Source organism: Peromyscus californicus, unplaced genomic scaffold, assembly GCF_007827085.1.
Source record: "Peromyscus californicus insignis strain IS unplaced genomic scaffold, ASM782708v3 Scaffold_8__1_contigs__length_139910024, whole genome shotgun sequence".
Classification (NCBI taxonomy): Eukaryota; Metazoa; Chordata; class Mammalia; order Rodentia; family Cricetidae; genus Peromyscus; species Peromyscus californicus.
The window spans coordinates 93,816,849-93,843,824 of record NW_026294606.1 but is presented as its reverse complement, the minus strand read 5'-3'; the positions used below and the strand labels follow the sequence as shown (position 1 = coordinate 93,843,824).

General features: G+C 45.2%; 1 protein-coding gene and 1 long non-coding RNA gene across 11 annotated transcripts; one reads left to right on the top strand and one right to left on the bottom strand.

Annotated features, from left to right (window-relative positions):
- Positions 1-164: 164 nt before the first annotated feature.
- On the top strand, positions 165-22,376 carry Cenpn (centromere protein N). 6 transcript variants are annotated; one of them, XM_052726757.1, is made up of 12 exons: positions 165-235; positions 773-897; positions 5,456-5,636; positions 8,205-8,250; positions 11,851-11,910; positions 12,577-12,653; positions 14,563-14,739; positions 15,385-15,486; positions 16,945-17,008; positions 17,815-17,927; positions 21,362-21,488; positions 21,721-22,376. In XM_052726757.1, exons 3-12 carry the CDS (start codon positions 5,466-5,468, stop codon positions 21,801-21,803), a joined length of 1,020 nt encoding a protein of 339 aa, XP_052582717.1. In that variant the 5' UTR covers positions 165-235; positions 773-897; positions 5,456-5,465; the 3' UTR covers positions 21,804-22,376. The 6 variants fall into 6 exon arrangements, with proteins under 6 accessions (XP_052582717.1, XP_052582715.1, XP_052582719.1 ...); XM_052726755.1 differs by having other exon boundaries at positions 169-240; XM_052726759.1 differs by lacking the exon at positions 21,721-22,376 and adding an exon at positions 21,103-21,217 and having other exon boundaries at positions 169-240; positions 21,362-21,487.
- A 113-nt stretch (positions 22,377-22,489) lies between these two features.
- Positions 22,490-26,884, bottom strand: LOC128102872 (uncharacterized). 5 transcript variants are annotated; one of them, XR_008215583.1, is made up of 6 exons: positions 26,770-26,884; positions 26,366-26,414; positions 25,404-25,529; positions 25,063-25,296; positions 24,390-24,548; positions 22,490-23,250 (listed from the first exon to the last, which is right to left on the bottom strand). It is a non-coding gene; the product is annotated as an uncharacterized LOC128102872 (long non-coding RNA). The 5 variants fall into 5 exon arrangements; XR_008215580.1 differs by having other exon boundaries at positions 22,490-24,548; XR_008215581.1 differs by having other exon boundaries at positions 22,490-24,548; positions 25,232-25,296.
- Positions 26,885-26,976: the final 92 nt, after the last annotated feature.

Genomic DNA, 26,976 nt, shown 5'->3' with positions numbered 1-26,976 from the left:
CTGCAAGGAGGGATTCGAGGCAGAGGTTAATATTATTTTTCTGATTCTTTCCCTGAGGAGAGCGACGCCAGGGGCTCCACGCGTTTCCCACCGGGCGCGCCCTCAGCCGCGTCCCCCCCTATACTCCTGGAGCAGTGAGGAGGCCTTGCCCGGTGGGCGGGGCCCGAGCAGCCATTGGCGGCTTCGAAAGCGCCTCGGCGGGAACAGCTGCAGACGCGGCGGGACATGTGGACCGGTAAGGTAGGCTTCAGCGGCATGGATGGGACCCAGAGGGCGGTGGGAGGACTAAGAGAGCCAGCCCCAAGTCCTCTACGGGGGCCTTGTCACGGCGCAGTACCGCCGCGGGATCTTGGCCTAGGGGTGAGACTAGTGGAGTCTGAGCCCAGAGCTAGAGGGCGGCGATGCGCGTCCGTGGCGTCATATCCGCCCGGAGTGGGGCGGGACTTCACGTGCCGCTTGGAGTCTGCGCTGTGACAGCTCCGGTCTGCCCGCAGAAGGGTAGCTCTACTTTAAGCCGTGGGTTCCAGCTGGGCATTGGCTCTCTAGTTCCTTGCCTCGTGTCTTTTTTGTCTGTGCATTCTGTTGCTTTACTCGTTATGATCCCTGCGCGTCTAAAGGATTGTTACTTAACGAGAGACCTTTTCTGTCATGTGTTCATTCAACAACTGTGTGGTAAAGCGCTAGAAAATAGAAATTGAAGTAGTTACAGTAGTACTCAAGGGCTTGCTAACTTTGCTGGTATTTCACGCCGTTTCTATGATTTTTTTTCTAGGAATGGCATTCTGCAAGCTACTCAGAATTAAGAATCTTCAGAAGTGCTAAGGAATATTATATCTCATCCTTGGGCACCCCACCCTGAATGCCCTGACCTCTCCTGATTTAGCAGGGTCAAGCCTGGTTAGTATTGGGTTGGGAGAAATGCCTGTTTTGCATACACCTTTCCCGTTTAGCTTATAGATGCCCAAGAAAGCCCACCCAGATGTTCTTCCGGGATGAAGTGTTGGTTTGACAGTTGACAGACCGTTGAACCCAAATCCTTCCCATATGCATACTGCTTAGGGAGACTGTCCAGTCCTTCGTCCTCCAGGCATCTGTCAAGTGTGTGTGAGCTGGTTCTTGACTGAACTCCCTGGGATGATTTGATTGACAGTCACTAAAATTGTTTGGGTCAGAGCCTGGGCCCTGGCAACGCTATCAAGCTAGGCTCAGTCCCCACTAGGGGACTTTAATCCTCACTAGGCCAGTTAAAGGACAAGTCATAGTGAAAAGCAGAGAAAAGAGATTCATTCAGTGTGACCACGCTGGGAAAAACCAAGAGGTCCAGTGGCCCACCCTCACCAAGCTCGTCTTTGGTGTCCAGACTTGAGACAGAAGTTTAAACAGAAAGTAGAAGGTACAGGGCTAAGCAGTCCTGGTCACGGTGTGGTCCTGCCCGTCTCTGAGCCATCGTTGCCCTGGTTTCAGTCTACCGCAAGAGGGACTGACAAGTTGGCAGAAAAGCTCCCTGACTGACACCAGGTGTCAGCCTTTCCCTCTGCCATTATATTCCTGGGTGAGTTTCATTTTCTTGGTGTCTGTTGTCTCAAAAGGGAGGCACACAAGTGGCTGTCCTTGGAATGACTTTACTCCTGCCAGGACAGTAACAGGGCTATAGATTTTAGAGACATATTAATGAATAAGACAAACGTAGTCCCTCTCTTGAGCACAAAAAAATTACTGTAGCTGTGATCAAGTAATAAAGCTGAGGGCAGATGGTTCTGTAAAGACAATAAGCACTGGAAGATTTTTTTTTATAAAATAACTTTTTTTTTTTTTTTTTTTTTTTTTTTTTTTTTTTTTTTTTTTTGGTTTTTTGAGACAGGGTTTCTCTGTGTAGCTTTGTGCCTTTCCTGGAACTCACTTGGTAGTCCAGGCTGGCCTCGAACTCACAGAGATCCGCCTGGCTCTGCCTCCCGAGTGCTGGGATTAAAGGCGTGCGCCACCACCGCCCGGCTTAAAATAACTTTTTATTGGATGGTTGCAGTAAGTGTCCGAGGAGAAACTAAGCTGAGAACTGAATTACAACAAGAACCTTCTAGTCAAGGGTTGCTGCAAGTACAATGCCCCATCCCCAGAGGGATCCTTGAGTCTTACAGGAACTAAGACACAGTGTGGCTGAAGAGGTGGGCCTGGAGAAGTAGCTCAGTCGTGGTGTTGGCCTCCAGGAGGCCCTCAATTCCATCATCAACTACACATGCACAAGTGAAGAGGAAAAGGAGACGGGCAGCAGAAAGGAAGCAGGGGCCAGGCAGTACATGGTCTTGGAGACCACGCTGAAGGTTTAGGTTTGACTTTTAAGGAAGAATGGGCTCATAACTGAACAATACAGCAAATAATACTCCATTTTCACAACCTTAATTCAGCCATTTTTTTTTCATCCTAAACCATGCTATGGTTTTCAGTACCTTTTTCAAATACAGTCAACTGGGACTGGGGATATAGCTCAGTTGGTAGAATGCTTCCCTAGCATGCAGTAAGCCCTGGGTTCATCTCCCAAACCACATGAAACCTGTAATACCAGTCCCTGGGAGATGAAGGCAGGAAGATCAGAAATTCAAAGCTACCCTGTGATACATGAAACTCTGTCTAAAAAAATAAAAATAAGGAGCTAGAGAGTATTCCTTGGTGCTCTTTCAGAGGACTTGAGTGAATTCCCAGCAGCCACATGAAGGGCTCACAACTTCCTGTAACTCCAGCTCCAGGGGTCATGACACCTTGTCTAGATGGGGTACCAGCATACTCATGGCATAACTAGTTCACACAATCACATACTCATACGTAAATAAATAAAAATAAAGTACAGTCAGTTGCATGTCTTTTAGCCAGCAGTCAGCAGCAGTAAGTTGCATACAGTGTTCAAGAAGCTCTTATAATATTAGATGTCTCTCACAGTTGGGACTCGTGTGGAGAACAGTCCTCCATTTATTCTTAGTAATTGTAGGATTGTGGGGATACCTGCCTTTCATCTTAAACATGGATAGCAAAGTCTCTGTGTTCCCTTCTAGAAGACAAGCTGTTCAAGGAAATGAAAGTCTACAGAGACTTTGTGTAGTCCTCATTTGAAATCATGCTTGTTTTCTGGGCATAGTGGCACCAGTCTTTGATCCCAGACCTGGGAGGCAGGTGGATCTCTGAGTTCAAGGCCAGCCTGGTCTACATAGTGAGTTCCAGACTGCTAGAACTACATAGTGAGACCATGTCTCAGGGAAAAAAAGAAATTGTGCTTGCTTGTGTTTTACCTCCTGCATCAGTTTTCCAATTTAGGTAATACTAGGATTAGCTGTACCCTTTAAAGGCTCTGAAGAAAGTAATAAAAGGCTCAGGATCTCCCTTCCCTGTAGCACAGCTTTAATACTCCTGAGGGTCACCTGTTGTTGAGGGAGCTATCCCATGTTTGGGGCTCAAGACTAGGTGGGCTCTGAGACTCTACCTGCAGACACAAAACAGGACAGTAAGATACAGTTGTCAATGCACTGAAGCCTGAAAACAAGACACTGCAGTTGACCACACTTCTAGTTTCACATTTCATCTGCCACTGGCTGAAATAGTCCGTGACAAATTCTAGAAATACATTGGTTTGTTTATTTGTTGTTTTTATTGTTGATGTTTTGGTTTTTCGAGACAAGGTTTCTCTGTGTAGCCTTTTCTGCACTGTACTACAGAGCACTTGCTTTGTAGACCAGGTTGGCCCTGAACTCACAGAGATCCCCTGCCTCTCCCTCTTGAATGCTGGGATTAAAAGCATGCACTGCCACCGCCCAGCTCAGAAATAAGTTTCTAAGTAACTTTCATTATATTCGCTGTATCACAGGATGGCAAAGGACCGTGTGTGAGGGTCGAGCTATATAGACGGAAGAGTGGTCAGATGGCTGGAGGGAGCCAGAAAGCTAGTGGGGAAAGCTCTACACACACTTTCATTTTTGGAGACAGTGCAGCACTCGATAGCCCCAGGCAGCCTCCTGTCTTTGTCCTTCTGAATACTAAGTTTATAGGCCTGTTTCCCTATATATTAACACACCCCGCCCACCCTTTGAGATGTGTGTGTGATGTCAGTGCGTGTGTGTGCAAGTGAGTGTTAGTTATATTTGTGCTTGTGGGAGTATATGGGTGTGTGAGTGTGTGTGTTCTAGAGGTAGACATTCAGTATCTTCCTTAGTCCACCTTATTTTTTGAGACAGTCTCTCACTGAATGTTCAGGTCACCAATTTTGCTAGACCTCCTGGCCTTCAGGCTTTCTCTCTACGCCCCCCTGCACCAGCATTTTTACAGGGGCACAAGGCATCAAACTCGGGTCTCATGCTTGTGTAGCAAGCCCTTTACTGACTACATCATCTCCGCAGCTGTCTTTAAAAAAAACAACAATCCTTGAGGAAACTAACCTGCCTGCTGTGAGAGTGCATCAGTCCCTTCTGAAGGTTGTAGCCCAGTGACCTACCTCATCACCTTCATTAGGCTTCTTAAAGGTCCACCACCTCTCAGTACCATTAAGTTGGTATTTAGCACAAAAACTTACTAGCACAAAAATGTATGGCGTACAAACCATATCCAAATCATGACAGCACTTTTCCTTCTTTCTTTCTTTCTTTTTTCTTCTTCATTTTTTTAAATTCTAAAGCATCCTGGCTATAATAACTCACACTTCTAATTACAACTTTTAGGAGGCTGAGACAGGAGGATTGCCACCATTTTGAGGCCAGGCTTGGCTACATAGTAGATTCCAGGCTAGCCTGGACTACAGAGTAAGTAAAACTCCTCCAGAAAAATAAAAGGAAAAAAAAAAAATCTAGAGTTTGGGATGTAGGTACAGCTCAGTTGATAGGGTCTGGCCTGGCCTGCAGGAAGCCCTAGGTTTAACCCATGCTGACTAGAACCCAGCACAGTGACTCACTCCATAATCCCATACTTGGGAAGTAGAGGCAGGAGGATCAGAAGTTGAAGGTCAGGCAGGAGAGATGCCTTAGCAGTTAAGAGCACTTGCTGTTTTTCTGGAAGACCCAAGTTCAATTCTCAGCACCCACATCAGGTGGCTCACAACCAACTGTAACTTGAGTTCCAGGGAATCTGACACCTCTATCCTCCTCAGACACCCACTTTCATGTACAAAGACACATACCGTCACACAAAGAGGCATGGTTAAAAGTAAAAAACAAAATACATACCTATTTTTTTAATGGTTCAAGGTCATCCTCGGCCACATACTGAGTTTTCACCCAGCCTAGGCTACATGAAGCAATATGTCAGTGCAGCTTAAAGAGTAATTAAAGTCTGCATTCTCTAACAGTGCGGACTGTTGAGAAAAGGTCAACACTGGGTGTCTGACCTAACAAGCCCTGGGTTAAATAAGATACTGAACAATTCACACTGGAGTTTCTGTACTTGATTAATACATTACTATGTTCTTTTTGTTTTAACCAAGGGCCAGAGAGATGGATGAGAATGTTGCTGAGTTCCTCCGGAGGAGCATCTTGAAAATCCCCTTCTGTGAGATGAAGACCATCCTAAAAGCCTGGGACTTTTTGTCTGAAGACCAACTGCAGACCATAAACTTTCGGCAGAAAAAGGAATTCCTAGCCCAGGAAGTGATTCTGATGTGTGAGGTAACAGTGTTGAAAATTATCAGCCAAATGAATTAATGCAATAGAATAAAGTTAGACCAATATGTACATATGATTAATGGATTTTTTTTTTTTTTTTAAGCAAAGCTAAAAAAAAACAATTCTGGGAAGGAAGAACAATCTTTCCAACAGATGGGCTAAAATAGTTGGATGCTTGTGTGCAAAAACACCTTTGCTGGTTGAGATGGTGCATCTGTTCAGTCCCAGAACTATGGAAGCCAAGGCAGAGATATCTAGAGTTCAGGTGAAGCCTGGGCTACATAGTGAATTCAAGGTCAGCTGTATAGGAGGATTGTCAGGAAGAAAAAAGACAAGTTCAGTCCATCCCCTCCACAGTAAAGAAAGAAAAAGAGACTCAAAATAGATCCAAGACCCAACTGTAATACTTAAAACCATAAAATATGTAGGAAAAAGAAAAATTTTGTCATTGGACTAGGCAAAAGTTTCTTAGACCACCAAAAAGGTGGTCCATAAAAGAAAAAACAAGGGGCTGGAGAGATGGCTCAGCCGTTAAAGGCTAGGCTCACAACCAAAAATATAAGAGTTCGGTTCCCAGCACCCACGGTTGTCTCTCCAGCCACCTAGAAAAATTAAAAAAAAAAAAAAAATTGATAAACTAGTAGAATTAATCCATTTTTCTTTGAAAAATAGTATTAAGAAAAGCCATAACCTGATGGAAACTATTTCTAAGCTCTGACCTGTAAAGGACCTGTGGCTAAAATATGTCAGGAAGTCTCAAGAGTCAGTAATAAAGAAAAGATCTTAGATGGCTCAGTGGATAAGAACACCAGCTGCTTTTCCAGAATACCTGATTCCATTCCCGGCACCAACGCAGCAGCTCACAACCATCTGTAACTCCAGTTCCAGATCTTACACCCTCTTCTAGCTTCCAGGGTACCAGGCACACACATGGTGCACAGACATAAATGCAGGAAAAACACCCATACACATTAAGAATATTTTTTAACACATAGAAGATTTGGTTGACGCTTCCTGTCAGAAAACGTGCAGATGGTAAATAAGTATACGAAGAAGGGTCCGGAACCCTAGTCATCAGACAAGTGCAAATAGAGCCACAAAATATGGTCACTGGAATGGCTAGAATTGGCAAGGCTGATCATACCTATTTGAAATAGTTGGGATTTTTTTCCTTTTTCTGATGCTGGATATTGGACCCAGGGACTGGCGTGTGCTAACAAAGGCTGTCTGCTGAGCTGTTTGTACCCCAAGCCCAGCCTTTATTTTGTGTTTTAGTGCTTGGGATTGAAGCCAGGGTCTCATACATGCTGAGTAAGTGCTGTATCCCAAGCTACATTTCCAGCCTTGACAGTTTGTCTAAAAGTCTAAATATTTGCCACCATAGATTGAGCCATTCCACTGCCAGGCATTTGCTCAAGAGAAATAAAAACACATGCATGTCCGCAAAAAAGACACATATATTAACACAGTGTTTATCATAGCTAAAACCCAGAAACAACCCAAGTCCATCCATGGGTAAGCAACAAATTGTGTCATATTCACATAACAGAAAACTACTAGCAATAAAAAAGAATTGAACTATAGATGGAAAATATGGCTGAGTGTCAAAATAATTATGCTGAGTAAAGGAAGCCAGATCAAAAAAGAACCCAACCTTATGTTAACATTCATATAAAACTAGAAAATACAAATGTTGTGACAGAAGGAGGGTTCGTAGTTGCCTCAGCACCAGAGACTGGGAGGAAGAGAAGTCGGCACAGAAAAGGATGTGAGAGTGAGAAGCACAAGGAAATTGGACGTGGAGATTGTTGGGCGTGTTCACCACGTTGCCACAACAGTGGTTTCATAAGTATATTTGTGGCCACATCTGAAAATTTTAAGTACATTGTCTTACTTGTCACTGTGATAAAATACCCTAACAAAAACAACTTCAGCAAGAAAGGGTTTGTTTTGGCTCACATTCCTGGGGGTTCAGTCCATCAGCTCACTGGCTGGTCAGGCTGCTTGGACACCCAGTGAACAGGAAGTATGACCAGGCTCCAGAGCCTCATGGCACCACTCCCAGTGACCCACTTCCTCCACTGAGGCTCCACCCTCCCCCAAAGAGCACCCCCTCCTGGAGACCCAAGTGCTCACCATGTGCACTTGTGGGGACATGTCTCGTGCCAACCACAGCATGGATGCAGTTTACTGTATGTTCAAGAGTGGTGTTTTGTTAGGAGACAGTCTCACTCTGTAGTCCTGACTGGCCTCAAACTCAAGCAAAGGCCTTCTGCCTTTGCTTCCCAAGTAGTAGGATTACAGCTGTGAGCTACCATACCTGACTTTTTAATGTTTTAAAAATCTAAAAGTTAAGTCATAAATGTGGAGTGAATTTCAGGAGAATGTGGACTGAGGCAAGAATTGGAAGCGTGACTGTTGGTTAATAGGAGAATGTAGACTGGAGATAGATTATCAAGACATTACTTCAGGCATGCTAATAGAATGTTCTGACCAGCCCTAAAATAGGCTTGAGAGGACCATTAGCAGACCTCGTGCCTCCTTTCCTAATCAGTTTACCCTTTCTTTCAGGGGAAGAATGCAAGTGTTGATGACATGGCCCTTTTAGACATTGTGTGTAAGTTTGGGGGATTTGTCTTTACACGTTGGAGTTTTTTTGGAGTTTTGTTTCATTGGAAGGGATTTCTTATGTTAATGCAGATTCTAGGGTCTAGAGAAGTGACAGGGCAGAAACCTGGAAGCAAGAACTGAAGCAGAGACCATGGAAGAATGCTACTTACTGGCTTACTCCATGGCTTACTCAGTTTGCTTTCTTATAGTACCAGAGGACACCTGCCTAGAGGTGGCACCACCCACAGTAGGCTGGGCCATCCCATTCAACCATCAGTCCAAAACACTGCACCACAGCCATGTTGACAGGCAGTCCAGTGCAGACAGAAGAGGTCTCCTTTCAGATGTGCCTGGCTTCTGTCAAGTTGGCAGAGAACTAAACAACACATACGTTAACTGCCTGTATGACTGGAAGTGTACCAAAAAATCATCTCTCTCAACTTTTTTCCAGCTGGGCTATGGCTGAATCTGCCTCTGATTTAGTTTGCCTCATTTTCTGTCGTTAGCTTCTAACTGAGCGGTAAGGTGGATCCAGGGCTGAAGAGATGGATCAGCAGCTAGAGTACTTGTTACTGGGTTCTATTCCGAGCATCTATGTAGCGGCTCACAACTGTCTCTAACACAGTTACAGAGGCTCTAAAATCCTCTTCTTGCCTCTATAGGTACCAGGCATACATGTCGTGCACTTACATGCCTGTAGACAAACACTCATACACATAAACTAAAAATAATTCCTTTAAAAAAAAAAAAGTGGATCCATAACGCACTGCTGAGCAGAGCCAGTGATTGATGATCTTTTGAATACTGAGGTCTAGCTGAGGGGAGGTTAACCAGCCCACCTCACAGTACCTATCACAGTGGTAATGAGTATGTGAAGGAGAATTAAGAGCTTATGTAGCCGGGCGGTGGTGGCGCACGCCTTTAATCCCAGCACTCGGGAGGCAGAGCCAGGCGGATCTCTGTGAGTTCGAGGCCAGCCTGGGCTACCAAGTGAATCCCAGGAAAGGCGCAAAGCTGCACAGAGAAACCCTGTCTCGAAAAACCAAAAAAAAAAAAAAAAAGAGCTTATGAGAGCACAGAGCACATGATCTTTTTCAGTGATCGTGGAAGGAAACTTCCTTGAGGAGATGATGTTTAAGTTGAGAGCCGAAGGATGAGCTAGCACTAGCCAGGCAGAGGAGAGAGGGAAGTTGAGGAGGAAACTGATGGGCATGGGTTGGGAGAAGAGTACCTGTAAACAGAAATTTCTTGTCCCAAATGCCTGTTCCCAAATGCCCACTCTGAGGCTTACATTAATTGTAAATGCTCGGCCAATACTCAAGTTTATTACTAACTAGCTCTTACATTTTAAGTTAACCCATATTCCTTATTTACTCTCTGCCACATAGCAGTACCTTTATTAGCATGGCACGTTCATCTCCTGCTTCCTCTGCATCTGCTGGCAATTACTGACTCCGCCCTTCTCCTTCCTATTATTCGTAGTTTGGTTGTCCCGCCTATACTTCCTGCTTGACTACTAGCCAATCAGCATTTTATTAAACCAATTCGAGTGATAAAGCTTTACAGTGTACAAGAGGATTATTCCACAGCAAGTGCCAGAGATGCAAGAGAAGGGACAAACTAGGCTCCAGCGGAAGGGAACATGGAGATAATACAGAGACTTGGAAGCCACTAGAAGGGTTTCAGCCTCTATCCTAAGAATTATGTCAGCCCTTGATAGGTTATGAGCCAAAAGAATTAGGTGCTTGTTTTTGAGATCATGCTGGTTACAGCACAAGACAGACCAGAGCAGAAGAGAATTCAGACACCTGAAATGGGATCATCTGGAGAGATATAAGCAAGAGAGGGTGGTAGCCCACGTGAGGTGGTAGTCGGGATGGAGAGGAGGGTAGAGGGCCAAGGGATGGAAGGAGCTTACACCTAGCCCGTGGACAAAGACAAGTGGATTGAGCTTACAGGACTCCCATGTCTGCACACGAGCTAGGAGCCCTCCCAGCTATGAAGTGGAAGCTGCAGGTGCAAGTATATCACATCTTTCACAGGTGAGGATAGGCTAGCCTGTGCCTGTTGCAGGTGAAGCTGTCCATGTGTATCTAAGTCCTTGATGTTTACCTTTTAGGTGACAAAAGTTCTAACTTTCTGTCGCGCCAGTCTTATTCAGAGACAAGTCTTCTCAACTCTAAACACAGAACCAGATAAAAAAGTGCCAGAAGAAAACCACTTTGGGAGATGGCATCACACTTGCCTTTTGACACCTCCTGTAGATACAGCCAATCAATCGGTGATCTGTTGCCAGGCCCATTGGCATGAAGAGAAATAGGGGCCAATAACGGGGACATGCAGGCCCAGGAAAGGAAAAGATGCTAAACATAGGGCGAGACAAGGAGAACATTGATGCCGAAGTTGATGGTACCCTAAGTGCTGGGTCCATATCCCCTTCAGAGATTAGAAAACCTGATCTGAGGTGAAGACACAGAAGGAGGTCAGTAGATAGATGGAGGTCGGCACAGGGACATCCTTTAAATCCAGGGTGAAGGGAAAGAGTGGAGCTTGCTGACCCGTAGATCCCATTCCTCCTGCGGTACTCCGCATCTCCTGAAGGGCATCTTCTGTGTCACACACCTGCCCTTGCCTTCATTCCACATGCATGCATTGAGTGCTTTATGCAAGTAGGGCTAGCCTGGGGCTACAGCCCTGAACAAGTCCCTTGTCTTCACAAGTGCCATGAGAGGAGCAGGGCCAGTGTGGGTGTAATCAGGGTAGGACATTGAGGAGTTGGTGCTGAGGAAGAGCAGGCTGATGGGGAAACCGGAGGAGAGGCCTCAGGCCTCCAGGCCCTGCCATAACTGTGGTCAGTCATTCCATCTTGTGGGTGCATGCATAACAGACGTATGTAAAAATGACAAATGAGGACTGAAGAGATGGCTCAATGACAAATGAGGACTGAAGAGATGGCTCAGTTATAAAAAAACACTTGTTATTCTTCCAGAAGACCCGGGTTTGATTCCCAGCACCCATATGATCCCTTCCAACCATCTGTAACTCCAATCCAAGGGCTCCTACGCCCTCTTCTAGCCTCTATGGGCACCAGGCACTCATGTGCATAGACATAAACTCAGGCAAAACCTCCACATACAGAAAATACTTCTGCCCATTTTAAAAATGTAATTAAAATAACAAAAAACCTGGCAAAAAGTAATGATAAACACCAAAACTGAACTGTATTATCTGTGTTGAAGTCAGTAATTGGAATTTGTTTGTCTGCAATAAATTTACTCCGTTTAAATATTATGTTTCAGGTTTTTTAAGTTTGCACTTTAATTTCAAAGCTTTGTCACCTTGTTCATGGGTTACTTTTTTTTTATAACATTAAAACTATGTATTTGTGGGAGGATGGGAAGGAGACCCACACTATTTCTTTATAATATTAAAACTCTGTATTTGTGGGAGGATGGGAAGGAGACTCATGAAAACATGCCTTGTTCAAAACTGTCAGCGTTGTCTAACACATCTTTGCTGGTTTCAAAAATGAGTGTATGTGTATGAGTGTATTAGGACACTTCAAAGTCCTAATATACACACTAAGCTGTAAGCCCTTTTCTCTCAGATACTCAAGCTCATCGGCACCAGAAGCTTTGGAGTGTCTTTCAGATGAGTAAAGAACCAGGTAATGTTTTCCACTTTAAATTGAACATCTGAATTTGGCAATTTAAAAATGAGGAGCAAATGTGGTCTCTTGGTGGGAGGGTTTTGTTTTGTTGTTTCTGAGTCATTATATCCCTATGTTGCATAGGTTATCCTTGAACTCACTATGTAGCCTAGCCTGGCCTTGAATTCACTATGTAGACAAAGCTGGTTGTTTTGAACTTGTGGTTTTCCTGCCTTTGCCTCCAGAGTAGTGGTTCTCAACCTGTGAATTGCAACCTCTTTGTGGGGTCAAATGACTCTTTCCCAGGGGTCACCTAAGACCATTGGAAAACACAGATATTTACATTATGATTTGTAACAGTAGCAAAAATTACAGTTAGGATGTAGCAATGAAAATAATTTTGTGGTTGGAGGTCACCCAGCAAGAGGAACTGAATTAAAGGGTCGCAGCATCAGGAGGGCTGAGAACCACTGCTCCAGAGTGATGAGGTGACAGGGATATGCTTCCACACCCAGTCTAGCAGTCTGCTCTCTCAGGCTTCTTTTGAAAGATAGGACTCTTGCTCATTTATATCCCCTGGCACTCAGGGGTGTGTATGGGGTGGCCATTACTGCTCCGGGATGCACAGGCCAAAGACATTGTAGCTCCCTTAACCTCTTTTTATATTTCTGTACACTTTGACAGGTGAAGATGTTGACTTTTTTGACATGAAACAGTTCCAAAGTTCCTTTAAGAAAATTCTTCAGAGAGCATTAAAAAATGTAAGAAAATAGTCCTCATGGATTTCTACAAAATTCAATTTAGTAATATCTGGGGGGTGGGGAGAGATAATATGCCATTACCTTAACAAACTAAACATTATAAAAATTTCCATCTCTCACCTGCCCATCTCACCCAGTGCTTTTTAGGGGCAGTACTGTCCACTGGAACTCTGCCATGGCATCTGCTGCTGCTGACAGTGGCCAGTACATAGCTGGTTGCCACGAGAGGACTCGATAGGTGGCTGATGTGACTGAGCAAGTGAATCTTTAAACTGACTTAATGAGTTCCCATTAGATGGTCCACGTGTGGCTAGTGGCCTGCCAGTGGTCAACAGTCACTTTTGCTTTTGCAGTGGGAAGTGAAGGCACCCAGAGTAAGACCCTCTGCTCTTCCAGCCCCTGGGGGCCACTGAGCCGCAGAGGAGAGCAAGCTCTCTACTGCTCACCAGGGGATGAGACACCATTCTGCAAACCCACAGCCAGACAGGGAGCTTCCTCCTCCTTGCACCAGGGGATCAGGAAAAGCAGCTGAGTGCAGAGTGGCAGAGTTTGCTCTGAGCCAGCAGACAGCATAACCACCTGCTTTTCCTGGAGTAAGATCCCACAGGGAGGAAACAGCAAGCCAGCTGGCCCTCTCTTCAGGTTCTCCTTTCCTGGTCAGGGCCCCAAGGGAAGGTGAACTGGGGCTAGCTGATGACCTAGCAGCGACTATTAAATTCCAGAGCAAGTGCAGTCATAGCTGCAAGTTTAGAAAGACTGATGACTGGCTGTGACATGATACCACACAACCTCATGTGCTGCCACATTTCTGAGTGGCTCTAGCTGCTGAGACTTGTAGAAGAATATCAGGATCAGTGCACTCTAGCTCATTGCCACATAGAAATCCTGCTGTAACTATAGAGGGGCAAACTAAGTGTGCTAGCCAGCACTACTAAAAAGGCTTCATAGGAAACACCCCTTGCCTTTGTTTGTTTTGTTTGTGAGATAGGATCTCACTGTGTAGCCCTAGCTGGCTAGAGCTCCCGAAGATCTGCCTGCCTCTGCCTCCCAAGGCTGGGAATAAGGTGTGCCGAGCCAGATAGATCATTGTTTAAATTTTGTTTTATTTCTTGATGTGTGTTAGTGTTTGTCTGAGTGTATCTGTGCACTGAGTGCATGTCTGGTGTCTGCAGAAGGCGGAAGAGGGCATCAGATTCCCCTAGAACTGGAATTACAGATGGTTGTAAACCACCCTGTTGATACTGGGACCAAGTCATGATCCTCTGCAAGTGCTTAACCTGTGAGCCATCTCTCTGGCCCGATTATAAGGATTTTTAGGGATTTTTCTTTTCTCAAAAAATACTTTGCAAGTTGTAAATATATCTTTATAAAATAATCATAAAATGTTTTCCCAAAGAGTCTCAAAACACTGTCTAAAAAGTAGAAATAGGAGAAAAAAAAAAAAGTCAGGCAGTAGTGGCTCACGACTTTAATCCTGGCACTCAGGAGGTAAAGCCAGACAGATCTCTGTGAGTTCGAGGCCAGCCTGGTCTACAGAGCGAGATCCAGGACAGGCTCCAAAGCTACACAGAGAAACCCTGTCTCGAAAACTCAAAAAAAAAGTAAAAAGCTGGTGTGATGTCACTGGTAGTTACTTGCTGCCCAGCCTGATGACCTGAGCTGGATCCCTGGAACACGTGGTAGAAGGAGAGAGCTGACTCCTGCAAGTTGTCCTCTGACCTCCACATGTATGCTGTGGCAAGTGTGTGCCCTCACACTTACTTATAAATAAATAGAATTTTTAAGTAGACAAAAAGGCTGGGGTGTCCACACACATGACAAATTACAGTAACATTGCTTGTGTCTCAGGTGCCTGTAGTTGGTGCCACAATGAGATATAACCAGGAAGCTTAAATCTTTTCTTTATAAGGTTACGGTCAGCTTCAGAGTCGACGGGAAGAATGCAGTGTGGATTCGGGTTGCCTGGGGAACACAGTATTCACGGCCAAACCAGTACAAACCCACTTTTGTGGTGTATTATCCCCAGACTCCATATGCCTTCATTTCCACCAGCCATCTGAAGAGCACTGTACCCCTTCTCCATCAGGTAGGGAACAGATTACAGCAGCTGGAGGACTCGGTACCCTTGTCTCAAAGGTCCACATAGTATTAAGTCCAAGAAGACTTAGTGTAGAGTAACTTAGTTCCTGTTCTTTTAAGGTAAGGATCAGAGAGCTTTCTTACCTACAGTGGAAATGTGACAGAAGGTATTAGCTTTTTTTTTTTTAATTTAAAAGTAATGCATGCTTAATATAAAAACAAATGCAACCAGTTCAGAAGTCTCTAAAGGTCAAAGGTGAGTCATCAAATTCCACCCCTTCTTCCTACTCCATTCACCCCAGATAGCTATTGTCACCTTGCTGTCTCCTTCCAAAGCTGTTTTGTTAGTGTCACCAGTAGTGCTTTTTGTATTTTTCTTTAAGATTTATTTATTTATTATGTATACACTCCATTGTCAGCAGCAGGCCTCGGGGTCCCAAAAGTGAGTAACAGGCGATAGGATTAAATTTCTTCAGTTTCTTTTCACTTGTGAGGGGTGGGGGGAGTTAGCTTTGTTTGGAGACGGGGCTCACCCCTGCCTCAGCCTCCCCAGGGCTGGGGTCCCAAGTATGCAGTGAGCCTCTACACAGTGTTCTTAACAAGATGTGCAGACCTGGGTGCATCCTAACAGTCCTGCTCCTTTCCCTCCAAGGCCCTGAAGGTTGCTAGCAAACACCATCAGATCGTGCAGATGGATCTGAGAAGCCGGCACCTGGACTCGCTCAAGGCTATTGTTTTTAGAGAGTATGATCAGGTGAGTCTTTAAAGTTGGGTTTCCCTTTACTGCTCTGCACACTGAACAGGTGGAGGGCCACTCTCAGCACGTCCCTGGCAGGGAGTCGTTGAACCTTTCAATCATTCACTTTGTTCATGTGTGCTTGTTTTATTCTTTCACAGTGTCATACATATATAATGTACTTTGATCCTACTGTCTCCATCATCCTCTTAACCCCTTCCTCCCAACAAGTCCCTTCCTACTGTCATGGGCTGGTGGAGGTTCTTTTGAGCCCCCTGCATTTAATTAGGGCTGCTTGCCTGAGTCTGGATGTGGAGTTACTTCCTAGAGCAAGAGCGCTCCACATTGGCTGCACCACTGAGCAATTCAGCTTCTTTCCCCAACAACCATCAGCTGCCTAGAACTCCTCAGAAAAGGGTGGGGCCTCATGAGCCCTCCCCTATCCAGGATAAAATGATGAAATGTTTGGATGACAAGGACAGGTCTGCCCCTTGGTCTTAAGGTTTCTTCTGTACAGGGCAAATGTTTGCACATGTTCAGATATTTTAGGTGGATGGGATTCCTTAAGGAGGGTATACTGTGTGTTATGTTCTAGGTAGGGAGAAATGATGGCTGTCTGCAGGTCACTCTTTAAGGGGAAGGGTAGAAACTTGAAGATGTTTTTGCCTCAGGGTCCTGCCACCCACTGTAGATAGGAACATCTAAATGTGAGCCAAAATAAATGCTTCTTCCTTTTAAGAAAGAAAATAATTTTTACTTTCCTTCTTGAGGGTTTTAAGATGGGATCTCATGTACCCCAGGCTGGCCTTAAACTCATTACTTAGCTGAGGCCTCTACCTCCCAAGTGCTGAGATTATAGGCTTGAGCTACCATGCTGGCCTCTTAAGAAGGTAGATGGCAAGTCGGGCCATGGTGGTGCACGCCTTTAATCCCAGCACTTGGGAGGCAGAGCCAGGCAGATCACTGTGAGATTTGAGGCCAGCCTGGTCTACAGAGCGAGATCCAGGACAGACACCAAAACTACACAGAGAAACCCTGTCTCAAAAAACAAACCAAAAAAAAATGGGGAGAGAGAGAGATCTGCCTGCCTCTGTCTCCCAAGTGCTGGAATTAAAGGTGTGTACTCCCACTGCCTGGAAAATCTTATTTTTTTTTTTAAAGAGGTCTTGTATATTCTTACTAAGCAGGCAGAAGCGAGGGTTCTGCCATAGGCTAGCTAAACGGAGCATATTTCTTAGGACAGATGCCTCTGCCTCCCAAGTGCTGGGATTAAAGGCATGCGCCACCACCACCTGGCAAGGCAGATCTCTTGAGTTTGAGGCTAACCTGATCTACAAAGCAAGTTTCAGAACAGCCAGGGCTACACAAAGAAATTTTGTCTCAAAAAACGAAAATAGTGATTTAATACATTTTACATCTTAGAACCAATTGCTATCTATATATCCCAACATGTTCACTTTTTCTTTCTCCTTTTAGACCTTTGAAAGTCACAACTCTACAATGCCTCTACAAGAAGAAAGCCTTGGACTAGACCTGAATTGTATGTGTGCTTTGAGACAGCTGGGGTTGGGAAGGCATCTTTGCCTTTCAGGTGGCTGCTACACAGGAAAGCACTTGTGCTAGGATCTCATTGCAGAGCTGGTTCATACTTCAGAAAAATCAAGCTAAGTATTTGGGGCAGAAAGCCAAGCTACCACAGGTGTTCTTCAGAGTTCACCAGGATGGCTGACCGTCATAGAGGGTCTTCCATGCCCAGCAGCATACCACAGTAGTCGCATGTGATTGTCACTTCGGTTCTGACAGCCGTCCTGTGACGAAGCACTGTCCCCTGGGAAACTGGGTTTCAAGAAGGCTTGGTAACTCCAAACAGGGTCACAGAGATAGGTCTATCCAAAGTGGAGCCCGTGCTCTTAGTGAGCGGGGACGCTGGTTCTAGAACAATATGATGGTTGTGTTGCTACTCGCTCACAGAGAACCCGAGTCTCCCTAGGAAAGCTAAACTCAAATTAACAGTGGGAGAAAACAACCTGTGTTAGGAACAGAGCACAGACCCCAGAGGCCTAAGACCTGCTGTGGGTCCCCTGTGAAGTAAAGAAACTTGATACAGAATTACTCATGATAACTACACAGAAAGTGTATTAGAACCTAGACAGTGTGATGGCACTGTAGTTATTTCTCACTCCCTTTTGTCAGCTTCATAGCTGTTCCATGTAATGACTGTTTCCATGAGAAGAAGGGACAGGAAACAGATCTGAGCTACACAAACCATCTCAAGTTTAGGATGGGAAGAGCACTGTATGAGATGAAGTGATTCCTAATAGTCTCAATCCAAACTCTCATCCACAGTGGATTCAAACATCATTCATGAAAACACAGAAGAAAGAGAGAGAATCCAAAGAGTCACTCAGGAGACCTTTGGAACCTATCCCCAGCCACAGCTGGAATTTGCACAGTATAAGGTAGGATGGAGCAGTGAACAGTGCCTGAAGTTAGTGCCATTTTTTTTTTAAGGTACAGAAACCCTTAACTGTAAAACATGTCCAAAAACTATTCCTTTTCAATTTATCACTTCAACAAATTTGTAAATTACATAGATCTTTTTACTGTATTTGTAAGTTCTCTTGTTAGCAAAGGAGACATTCTGAAATTTTGAATTTGCTTTTGCATTTTGTCTTTGTAGTAATTCAGTTGTATATTGCTAGCTGCGGGAAGCGGGGAGAGCTATACCCTACTAGCCTATGCACACCTAGAGTAGTATTTGGCATATAGTAAATGCTCATAAATACTTGAATGAATGAGCTGGGTATGGTGGCACACACCTGTAATTCTAGCACTCAGGAGGCTGAGGCAGGAAGATCTCAAGTTCAGACAATCCTGGACTACTTAGCAAGTTGGTGGCAAACCTGCCTGCCTGACCCAGAAGCACAGAAACAAGAAGAAAGAAAGCACATGTATACTACCTAGCCCCGCTGGCATCAGATGGAGAGCAATCAGTAGTGCAAATATACTGTAAATTAAACTTGTTCTAAAGGGGTACTGCCCACCACATACCCGAATAGGAATACAGGAATACAAGCGCATGGCCACCATTAGAAAAACTCTAATATATGTCATAGTCATCCTAACGTAAGCCCATGCTCCTCCTCTCAATACCTTCCTTCCCTGACCCCCAATAAAACTGTTTCGGATGACTCTTAGAGCTACAGGGCACACAAAAGATCTGCTGTCCGTTGAGCTGCTCACTTAGGCCCAAAGTCTATTTGGTTTGATTTGTTTTTAAAGGAAGATGTTGGCGTTTTTCATGTTTTGAGAGGTTTTATGTTTGTTAATGTGTATGCACACACAGCTTTGCTCACTTACGCTCTCAGTCAGGGAAGCCCAAGGTCAGTTCTTTGAGACAGGGTCTGTCATTGAACCTAGCGCTCCTTTTCGGCTGGACTGGCTGCAGGGAGCCCCAACTTCTTCCTGTCTCTGCCTTCCTCCCAAGTGCTGGGGTTGCACATACATGCCACCACACCTAGCTTTTACCTGGTGCTGGGGACCCAAAGTCCTAGTGCTCAAGCAGCAAGCACTTTACCCACTGAGACATCTTTCCAGCCTGCCTGTTTGTTTTTCAGACAAGGTCTTGTAGCCTAGGACAGCCTCAGATTCACTATGTAGCCAAGGCTGACTCTGAACTTCTGACCCTCCTGCTTCCTCCCTGTCACAGGTGTGGCTACTACACTTGGCTGTGTTGTATTAACTGAGCTTTAAAGACCTAATTCAGGACAGTAGCTCTCAGGGTGTGGTCTCTGAACTGGTGGAACTAGTCTTGTGGGAATTAGGAAGGAGCATAGATCTTAGCTCCACCCTGTTCCCCCTGGGGTGGGCATGGGCACAGTGTCCAGCCATCTGTTTCTGCATGCTGTCTGGCTGCTCTGGGCTGTACACTAACAACTGGAAAGCCACTGGTTCAGGAGATAGTTTTCTTGTTCAAACATCTTAGAATGGTTGTGTTCTGATAGTCTAGGTGTGCACTAACTCACTCACACCTGATTTTCTCCAACCTCAGGAAATGGCCAGATTATACTGAATGCCATTTGTCCACTTTAACCAGCCAGTGGCTACATTTTGCCATGTCCTCTTTCTCTTTATTCCACGTATAATTTGAATTCATTGCAGACATTAAGTATCTCATAGATATTTCAGCATAGTGCCTCAAAGTTTTAAGAATCACTCACATTTTTGTTTTTGTTTTTAAACATGAGCATATAAGAGGCACAGGCAGAAGGATCACTCCAAGTTCAAAGCAGCTGGTCTACCCAGGGTTCCAGGCCAGTCAGGCCACAGTTGAGGCACTGTTTCCAAAAAGAAAAAGAAAACCTAAGGTCGCATACTATGTACTTAGGTATGTGTTGATGTTGAAGAATTATTAGTGTTCTAGGCTGGGCCAATAACTCGGAAGTAGAGTGCTGCCCTAGTCACTATTCTGTTACTGTGAAGAGACATCATGACCATAGAAACTTACGGAGGAAAACATGTCATTGGAGGCTTGCTTATAGTTTTCAGAAGTTTAATCCATTATCTTCATGGCGACATGCAGGGAGGTGCTGAAGCAGTAGCTGAGAGCTACAACCTGATCTGTTAGTAAAGAGAAAGACTCCTGGTTTGAAATGGACTTTTGAAACCCCAAAGCCTATCCTGGTGACATGCTTCTTTCACAAGGCATACCTCTTAATCCTTCTAATCCTTTCAAATAGTTACCACTCCCTAGTGACTAAGCATTCAAATATATGAACCTATGGAGGCCATTCTTATTCAAAACGTCACAAGTGTTTTTACATACCTTAGGCCCAGCACCTGAAAAATTAAAAATAAGCGTTCCAAAACATTCGCCATAATCTGTACACTTGGGAGACTGAGGTTGAAGAGCAAGTTGAAGACCTGGTCTACATAGAAAGACCCTGTCTCGAAAAAAACTAAATAAAATGTATGACAATGGCATAGAGATTCCCTTTGGGCCTCTTTTAGATACATACTGAAATATTTACAGGTCAAATACTACGTTGTTTTAGATTTACTCCAAATCTAAGTAGAGTGGGGTGGGGGAACATTAACAGATGAATCCAGAGCTGTTGGTAACTGGTTCAGATGGATGATAGCCACATGGGAGTCACAGTGTGCTGCTTCTATGTGATATGGCTGGGTTGGGAGGGACTCTTGGGGGCAGTTGGCTGTTGAGATGGTGTCTGGCCTCAAACTTGGAATCCTTGTCTCAGCTTCCTGGAGCTAGGATTATAAGCATGTGCTGCTACATCCAGCTTCTAGATATGTTCTCAGTCTTCCATAATAAAAATCTAAGATTTTTTTCTGTGTGTGTAAGTGTTTTGCCTGAATGTGGGTAGTGCACCAGATGTGTGTCCAATACTTACAGAGGCCAGAAGGCAGTGTAGAATCCCTTGGAACTGGAGTTATGGACAGATGGTTGTAAGCCACCATATGGGTATTAGGAACCTAACACAGGTCCTCTGCAAGAGCAGCAAGTGCTCTTAACCACTGAGCTATCTCTCCAGCCCTGAGATTTATTGCTTTTATATTGAATGCAAAATATAATGGGCAAGTGAAGACAGCACAGACTCTTGGCTTCTCCTGCAGGTCAGGTGCTATGCTGAGGGCAGTGCTGACACTCAGCCTCACCTATGGGTCAGTACCATGCTGGCACTTTGTGTTGGATGTCTTTCCTATACCAGATGCTCTCTCTTTGCAGTGAGTAAGTCAAATGGGCGCTGCCTGTATTAATCCGTGTGTTTCTTGAAGGCAGGAATTAATGGAATATGTAAATTGTTTATCATCTCTCACCATCCTAGCTGATCCCAGTATTTAACCTTCATTTATAAATATTTTTTTTTGACAGCTGGAGACCAGATTCAAGAGTGACATTAATGGGGGCATCTTGGCTGACAGGAAAGAACCTCTGAGGTGCCTTATAAAGTTCTCAAGCCCAAACCTTTTGGAAGCATTGAAGTCCTTAGCACCAGCCGGTGAGTGGTCAGCATGTCTTACCAGCCAGACCACTGCTTTTGATTCTCAGTAGCTGACTAGCTGATTACCTCTGAATGTTCCTGCCTCTCCAATTGCTGCCCATCAAGCCCTATTTTGCTTCTGCACTTAGTGGGGGTTAGGAGAAGGTACCCATAATTTTCTTCTGATCTTGGCCATTTTTAAGTTAATTGTCCCCGTGATTATGCTGGTTTTTTCTTTTTTTTTTTTCAGGTATAGCTGATGCACCGCTTTCCCCACTGCTCACCTGCATACCAAGCAAGAAAATGAATTATTTTAGAATTAGAGATAAATGAGATACATATGGCTTTGCTTGTATTGTACATGCAATTCCAGTTATGGCTGACTAGCTTCTGTATATAATCTTGTGTTTTAGAAATCAACCCTTGGCATTGGAAATTCAGTGTTTTTAATGTAACTGTTGGGATTAACTATGTCCTTCCTGTGTGCTTTCGCTTCTGTCTTCTACTAAATACAGCAGCTGTAGGCATTTGAGAAGTGATATCACACACGCACACATACACCACACACCCACAAAACACACAACACACAAAACACACAACACACACACACACAGAGTCGCTCAGAAGTCAAGCATGACACAGTGGCTGATCCTGCCTTTATCCCACTCCTCCTCATCCTTGGAAGTCTAGTCTCAGCCCCTGGTTTCTGTGGGATTTCGGAAACTACTCAACCCAGAACTTGTAGGAGAATCAGAGGGGAGAGCTCACTGCGTTAAGCTACTCCACAGACTGCATATCTGATGGCTTGTTTATATAAAATTATTCTGTTCTATTATACATACGTGGAGCATTCAAACTGAGCATCACTGTTACACTGACTTGTGAATAAAGATACTGGAAAACTGGTCTATCAGTTGCTTTGGATGAGAATCAAACAGGCTGAGTAGAATGCATAAACACAGCATTAAAGGACTAAGTAATGCTTTATACTGTGATATGTACAGACTGGGTCATCTGTTATGCCCAAAAGACCACCACAGAGATGGAATCCCACATGTAAAAGCAGAGAGCCTTTATTATAAGCTCCAGGCCTTGGTCTCTCTGTCTGTCCAATGCAGTGGTGAGAGCAGAGAGCCCTGAGTCAAGGCGAGGTAGAGTTTTTATCATAGCAGTGGTTGGGTGAGGGCATTTCCAAGGTTCAGGACCCTGATTGGCTGACATTTGTCTAGGGATATCAGTGAAACAAAAATAGGTGTGTGCTAGACTTGGGGACATCTGGCCACCTTATCTAATGGTTGGAATGTTTGGGATGTCAGGTACTTCCCCTTAGATGTAGGCCACCCCTGGGTGGGGTCAGCTTATGGCTTTTCCTGGGTGTGGGTGTTGCCAGAAGCTGTGCTTGGGCCTCTAAGCTTGTCATGGCAGCTATGTGGTCAAGCAGTTTTGGGGCCCCTCTAAGTCATCCAGTATGAAAAACTATGTTTTTACATGTAATGTGGTCAGATGTGTCAGGTACATCCCTTGTCCCTCAGTGATAAGAGTATATTGGGCTTTGTGCTGGTTATGCCCAGATCACGGGGAACCCCAAAAAGACTACCATGGAGACTGAATCCCAAGTATAAAAGCAAAGAGCCTTTATTTCAAGCTCTGGAGCTTGGTCCCTCTGTCTGACACAGCAGTGAGAGCAAAGAGCTCAGGTGGGGTGGGGTTTTTATCATAGCAGAGGTTGGGGTGAGAGGGATTTCCAGAGTTCAGGATGATGACAATTGTCTAGGGGTATCTGTAAAACAAAAATAGATGTGTGCTAGACTCAAGGACATCTGGCCACCTTATCTAATGGTTGGAATGTTTGGGATGTCAGGTACTTTCCCCATCCCTGGGTGGATCCCTGGGTGGTGTCAGCTTAAGGATTTTCCTGGATCTGGGTGTTGCCTGCCAGCAAACCTGTCACAGAAGCTGTGTCTGGGTCCCTAACCCTGTCATGGCTGCTGCATGGTCAAGCTGTTTGGGGGCCCCTCCATAGTGCTGGCTAGTTCTGTGTCAGTGTGATGAGCTAGAGTTATCTGAAGAGGGAACCTCAGTTGAGAAAAATATCTCCATAAGATCTGGCTGTACAGCTCACACACAATTGAGCCTGTATGATAATGAGTATTCAGAGATGGGTAATATCCGGGGGGCACTCACCAACCTAAGACAGAGCACCTGTGTGGCCTGGGCAGGCATCTCCATGATGAGTAAGGTGACCTGCTGACATCCCACACAACCTAAGTCAGAAGCTCATTTTTTAGTAAAAGGGGGACCTGTAGGGTCCTGGCCCCTGTTTTGGGTAACTGTTGCCTTGCTTGCTGACCTTGACCTTGATATCCTCCCTGTGCTAATTCCCTGCCGGGTTCCACCCTCCTGAATGCTTAAGGGAAGTTCCTTGTCTGTGTATCCGTTAACAGCTTAGATGTAAGTAGTGAACTTCTGCCCTCCAGGGTTCTCCCATTGTGCTGTAAGCCTGTATTTAAGACCTTTTCCCTCCTTCAATAAACAGCATTTGACATTAAATAAAAATAAAAAGATCTGGCTGTAGGGTATTTTCTTAATGAGTGATTGATAGGGGAGGGCCCAGTCCACTGTCAGTAGGGACACCCCTGGGCTGGAGGTCCTGGGTTCTGTAAGAAAGCAGGCTGAGCAAGCCATGAGGAGCAAGCTAGTAAGCAGCACCCCTCCATGGCCTCTGCATCAACTCCTGCCTCCAGGTGCCTGCCCTGTTTTAGTTTCTGTCCTGACTTCCTTTGATGATGAACAGTGATCTGAAAGTGTAAGTCAGATAAACCCTTTCCTCCCCAACTTGCTTTTTTAGTCATGGTGTTTTCATCACAGCAATAGAAACCCTAACTAAGGTTTAAAGATGCTAACTCCCCCTATACATACCTTTTTTTTCCCCTTTAATAAGATTTTGGGATTTGGCTGGTCAGTGGTGGCACATGCCTTTAATCCCAGCACTTGGGAGGCAGAGACAGGCGAATCTCTGAGTTCAGACCAGCCTGGTCTACAAAGTGAGTTCCAAGACTGCTACGGTACACAGAAACTCTGGAGAAAAAAAAAAGATTTTAGGATTTTATTTTGTGTATATGTATTTTGCTTGCATCTGTTTATGTATATCACAGTCATGCCTGGTGCCCTCAGAGATAAGAAGAGAGCATTAGATCCCCTGGAACTGGAGGTATGGATGGTTTGTAAGCCACCATGTTGGTGCTGGGAATCAAACCTGCTCTTCCTAAGAACAGTAAGGGCTCTACCACTGAGCCCTCCCTCCAGCCCCACTAACTCCCTTTGACCCTTGTCACGACTGGTCACATACTAAGGCATTCGGCCCTCAAGGTGCCTGAATGGTCAGATTGGAACTGCAGGAGTCCTTGAGCATCCTGGGGTATTCTACTACTTCAAAGTTCTCCCTGGTATAACGGCAGGGATGAAGATTGGAATCTGGATAAGACCCATCATATTATCCTGCTCGAGTAGTATCATACACTGCATCCTGTGGACCTCCCAGAGTGAGGCTCCTGCTTAAGAAAATTCTGGATTTGGGGCTTCTCAAACTTACCTATTAGATACTTGATGGCCATCTGCAAATGCCTGGGGATGGCTACTGCAGGAAATGCAAAGCCATCTGAGTCAGAAGAACTGACTCAGAATCCCTGTCTTAGTTACTTTCCTTTTTCAACAAAACACTGTGACCAAAGCAATTTATAGAAGGACGTGGTGGCACACACCTTTAATCCCAGCACTCTACAGGAGGTAGGAGGAGGCAGATCTCTGAATTTAAGGTCATCCTGGTCTACAAAGCAAGTTACAGTACAGCGAGGGCCGTTACACAGAGAAATCCTGTCTCGAAAAAAGAACAAACAACAACAACAACAAAAACCAATTTAATTGGGGGCTCACAGTTACAGAGGATTAGAATCCACACCCATCATTAGAGGGAGGATGGTGACAGGCAGGCGTTCGTGATAGTGGAGCAGTAGATGAGAGCGTCTATCTTCTCCACACACATGAGGCAGTGAGAGGAACCTGGGAATGACATGGGCTTTTGAAACCTCAGAGCCCACCCTCGGTGATACACCTCCTCCAATAAGGCCATACCACCTAGTCCTTCATAAACACTTCCGCCAACTGAGAAGCAAGCTTCTAAACATGAGCCTATGACAGCCATTCTCACTCAAACCACCAGTCCCCCAAATAACAGCAGTTTATTGAACACTTCATATGTGGCCAGCATTGTGGTAGTTATCTCATATGCATTAGCTCATTTCCAAGCTCTTATAAGCAGGTGCATCCTGACCTTTGTGGGAGCAAGCAATGTTTAGGACAATTTTACCTCGTAACCTAGCTGCCTTGAGCCTGTGACAATCCTGCCCCTACTTCCTGAGTTCTGTGGTGACAGGGGAGCCACCATTTCCAGTAGCATTACTGACCTTATTTTACTGACATGACTATCCTCCCAGCAGTCAGTCTTCATACCCTAACAATTGTTGGACAATTCTCAAAGACATCTGAATCATAATCCCTGGAATCCGAGTATGTTCCCAAGGCAAAGGGATCCTGCAGTTGAACGAAAGGCTCTATGGTACCCGGACAGGCCTGGTGTAATGGGATGACTGAAAATGTCGGTTATGGAATGTGACAGATTCAACTCGCCATTACTGATGTTGGTGAAGGGGGCCCTTGGCAAAGAAACGCAAGAGACCTCTAGAGGCTGGAAAAAGCAAGGTCCCTGGAGCCTCGAGTAAGAACCAGCATCTTGATTTCAGCTGAGTAGATCCACTTCAGACTCCTGCCCTCATCAGAGAGAGAAGATAACTAGTCTTTGGGAGCTGGGGATGTAGCTCAGCTGGCAGAGTACTTACCTATCTTGTACAAGGCCCTCAATTCGATCTTCAACACCACAAACCAGCACTAGGGAGGTAGAGGTAAGAGAATCAGGAATTCAAGGGCTCCTTGACTATATGGGGGAGTCTGAGGCCAGCCTGGGCTACATGAGAATCTGCCTCAAAAATAAATGTGTGCTGTCTCTCTTTCTCTCTCTCTCTCTCTCTCTCTCTCTCTCTCTCTCTCTCTCTCTCTCTCTCTCTCTCTCTCTCTCTCTCTCTCTCTCTCTCTCTCTCTCTCTCAAGTGCTACGGGATCAAACTCAAGGCCTTTAGCATGCTAGGCAAATGGTCTACAATATAAAACTAACTCCTAATAATAATAAGGCAACAACCCAAAAAATAAAACTAAAAACATCCCTCTTTCTTCTGTGCAGCTAATACCTGCGCTCAGGTCCCTAGGAAGAAGAACGGCTGGGTCCATGGAACCGATCCAGTTCACCTGTTCTCCCAGCCGTTGGCTCCGCTGATGGATGCGCCTCCGATACGCGCTCGCCGCGGCCGGCTGGGGGCGCTGCAGCGGCCGCCCCGCCGGATGCTAATGAGCCCGGCGGCCCCGCCCCCTGCCGGAAGTGGCTGCGGCGGGGGCGG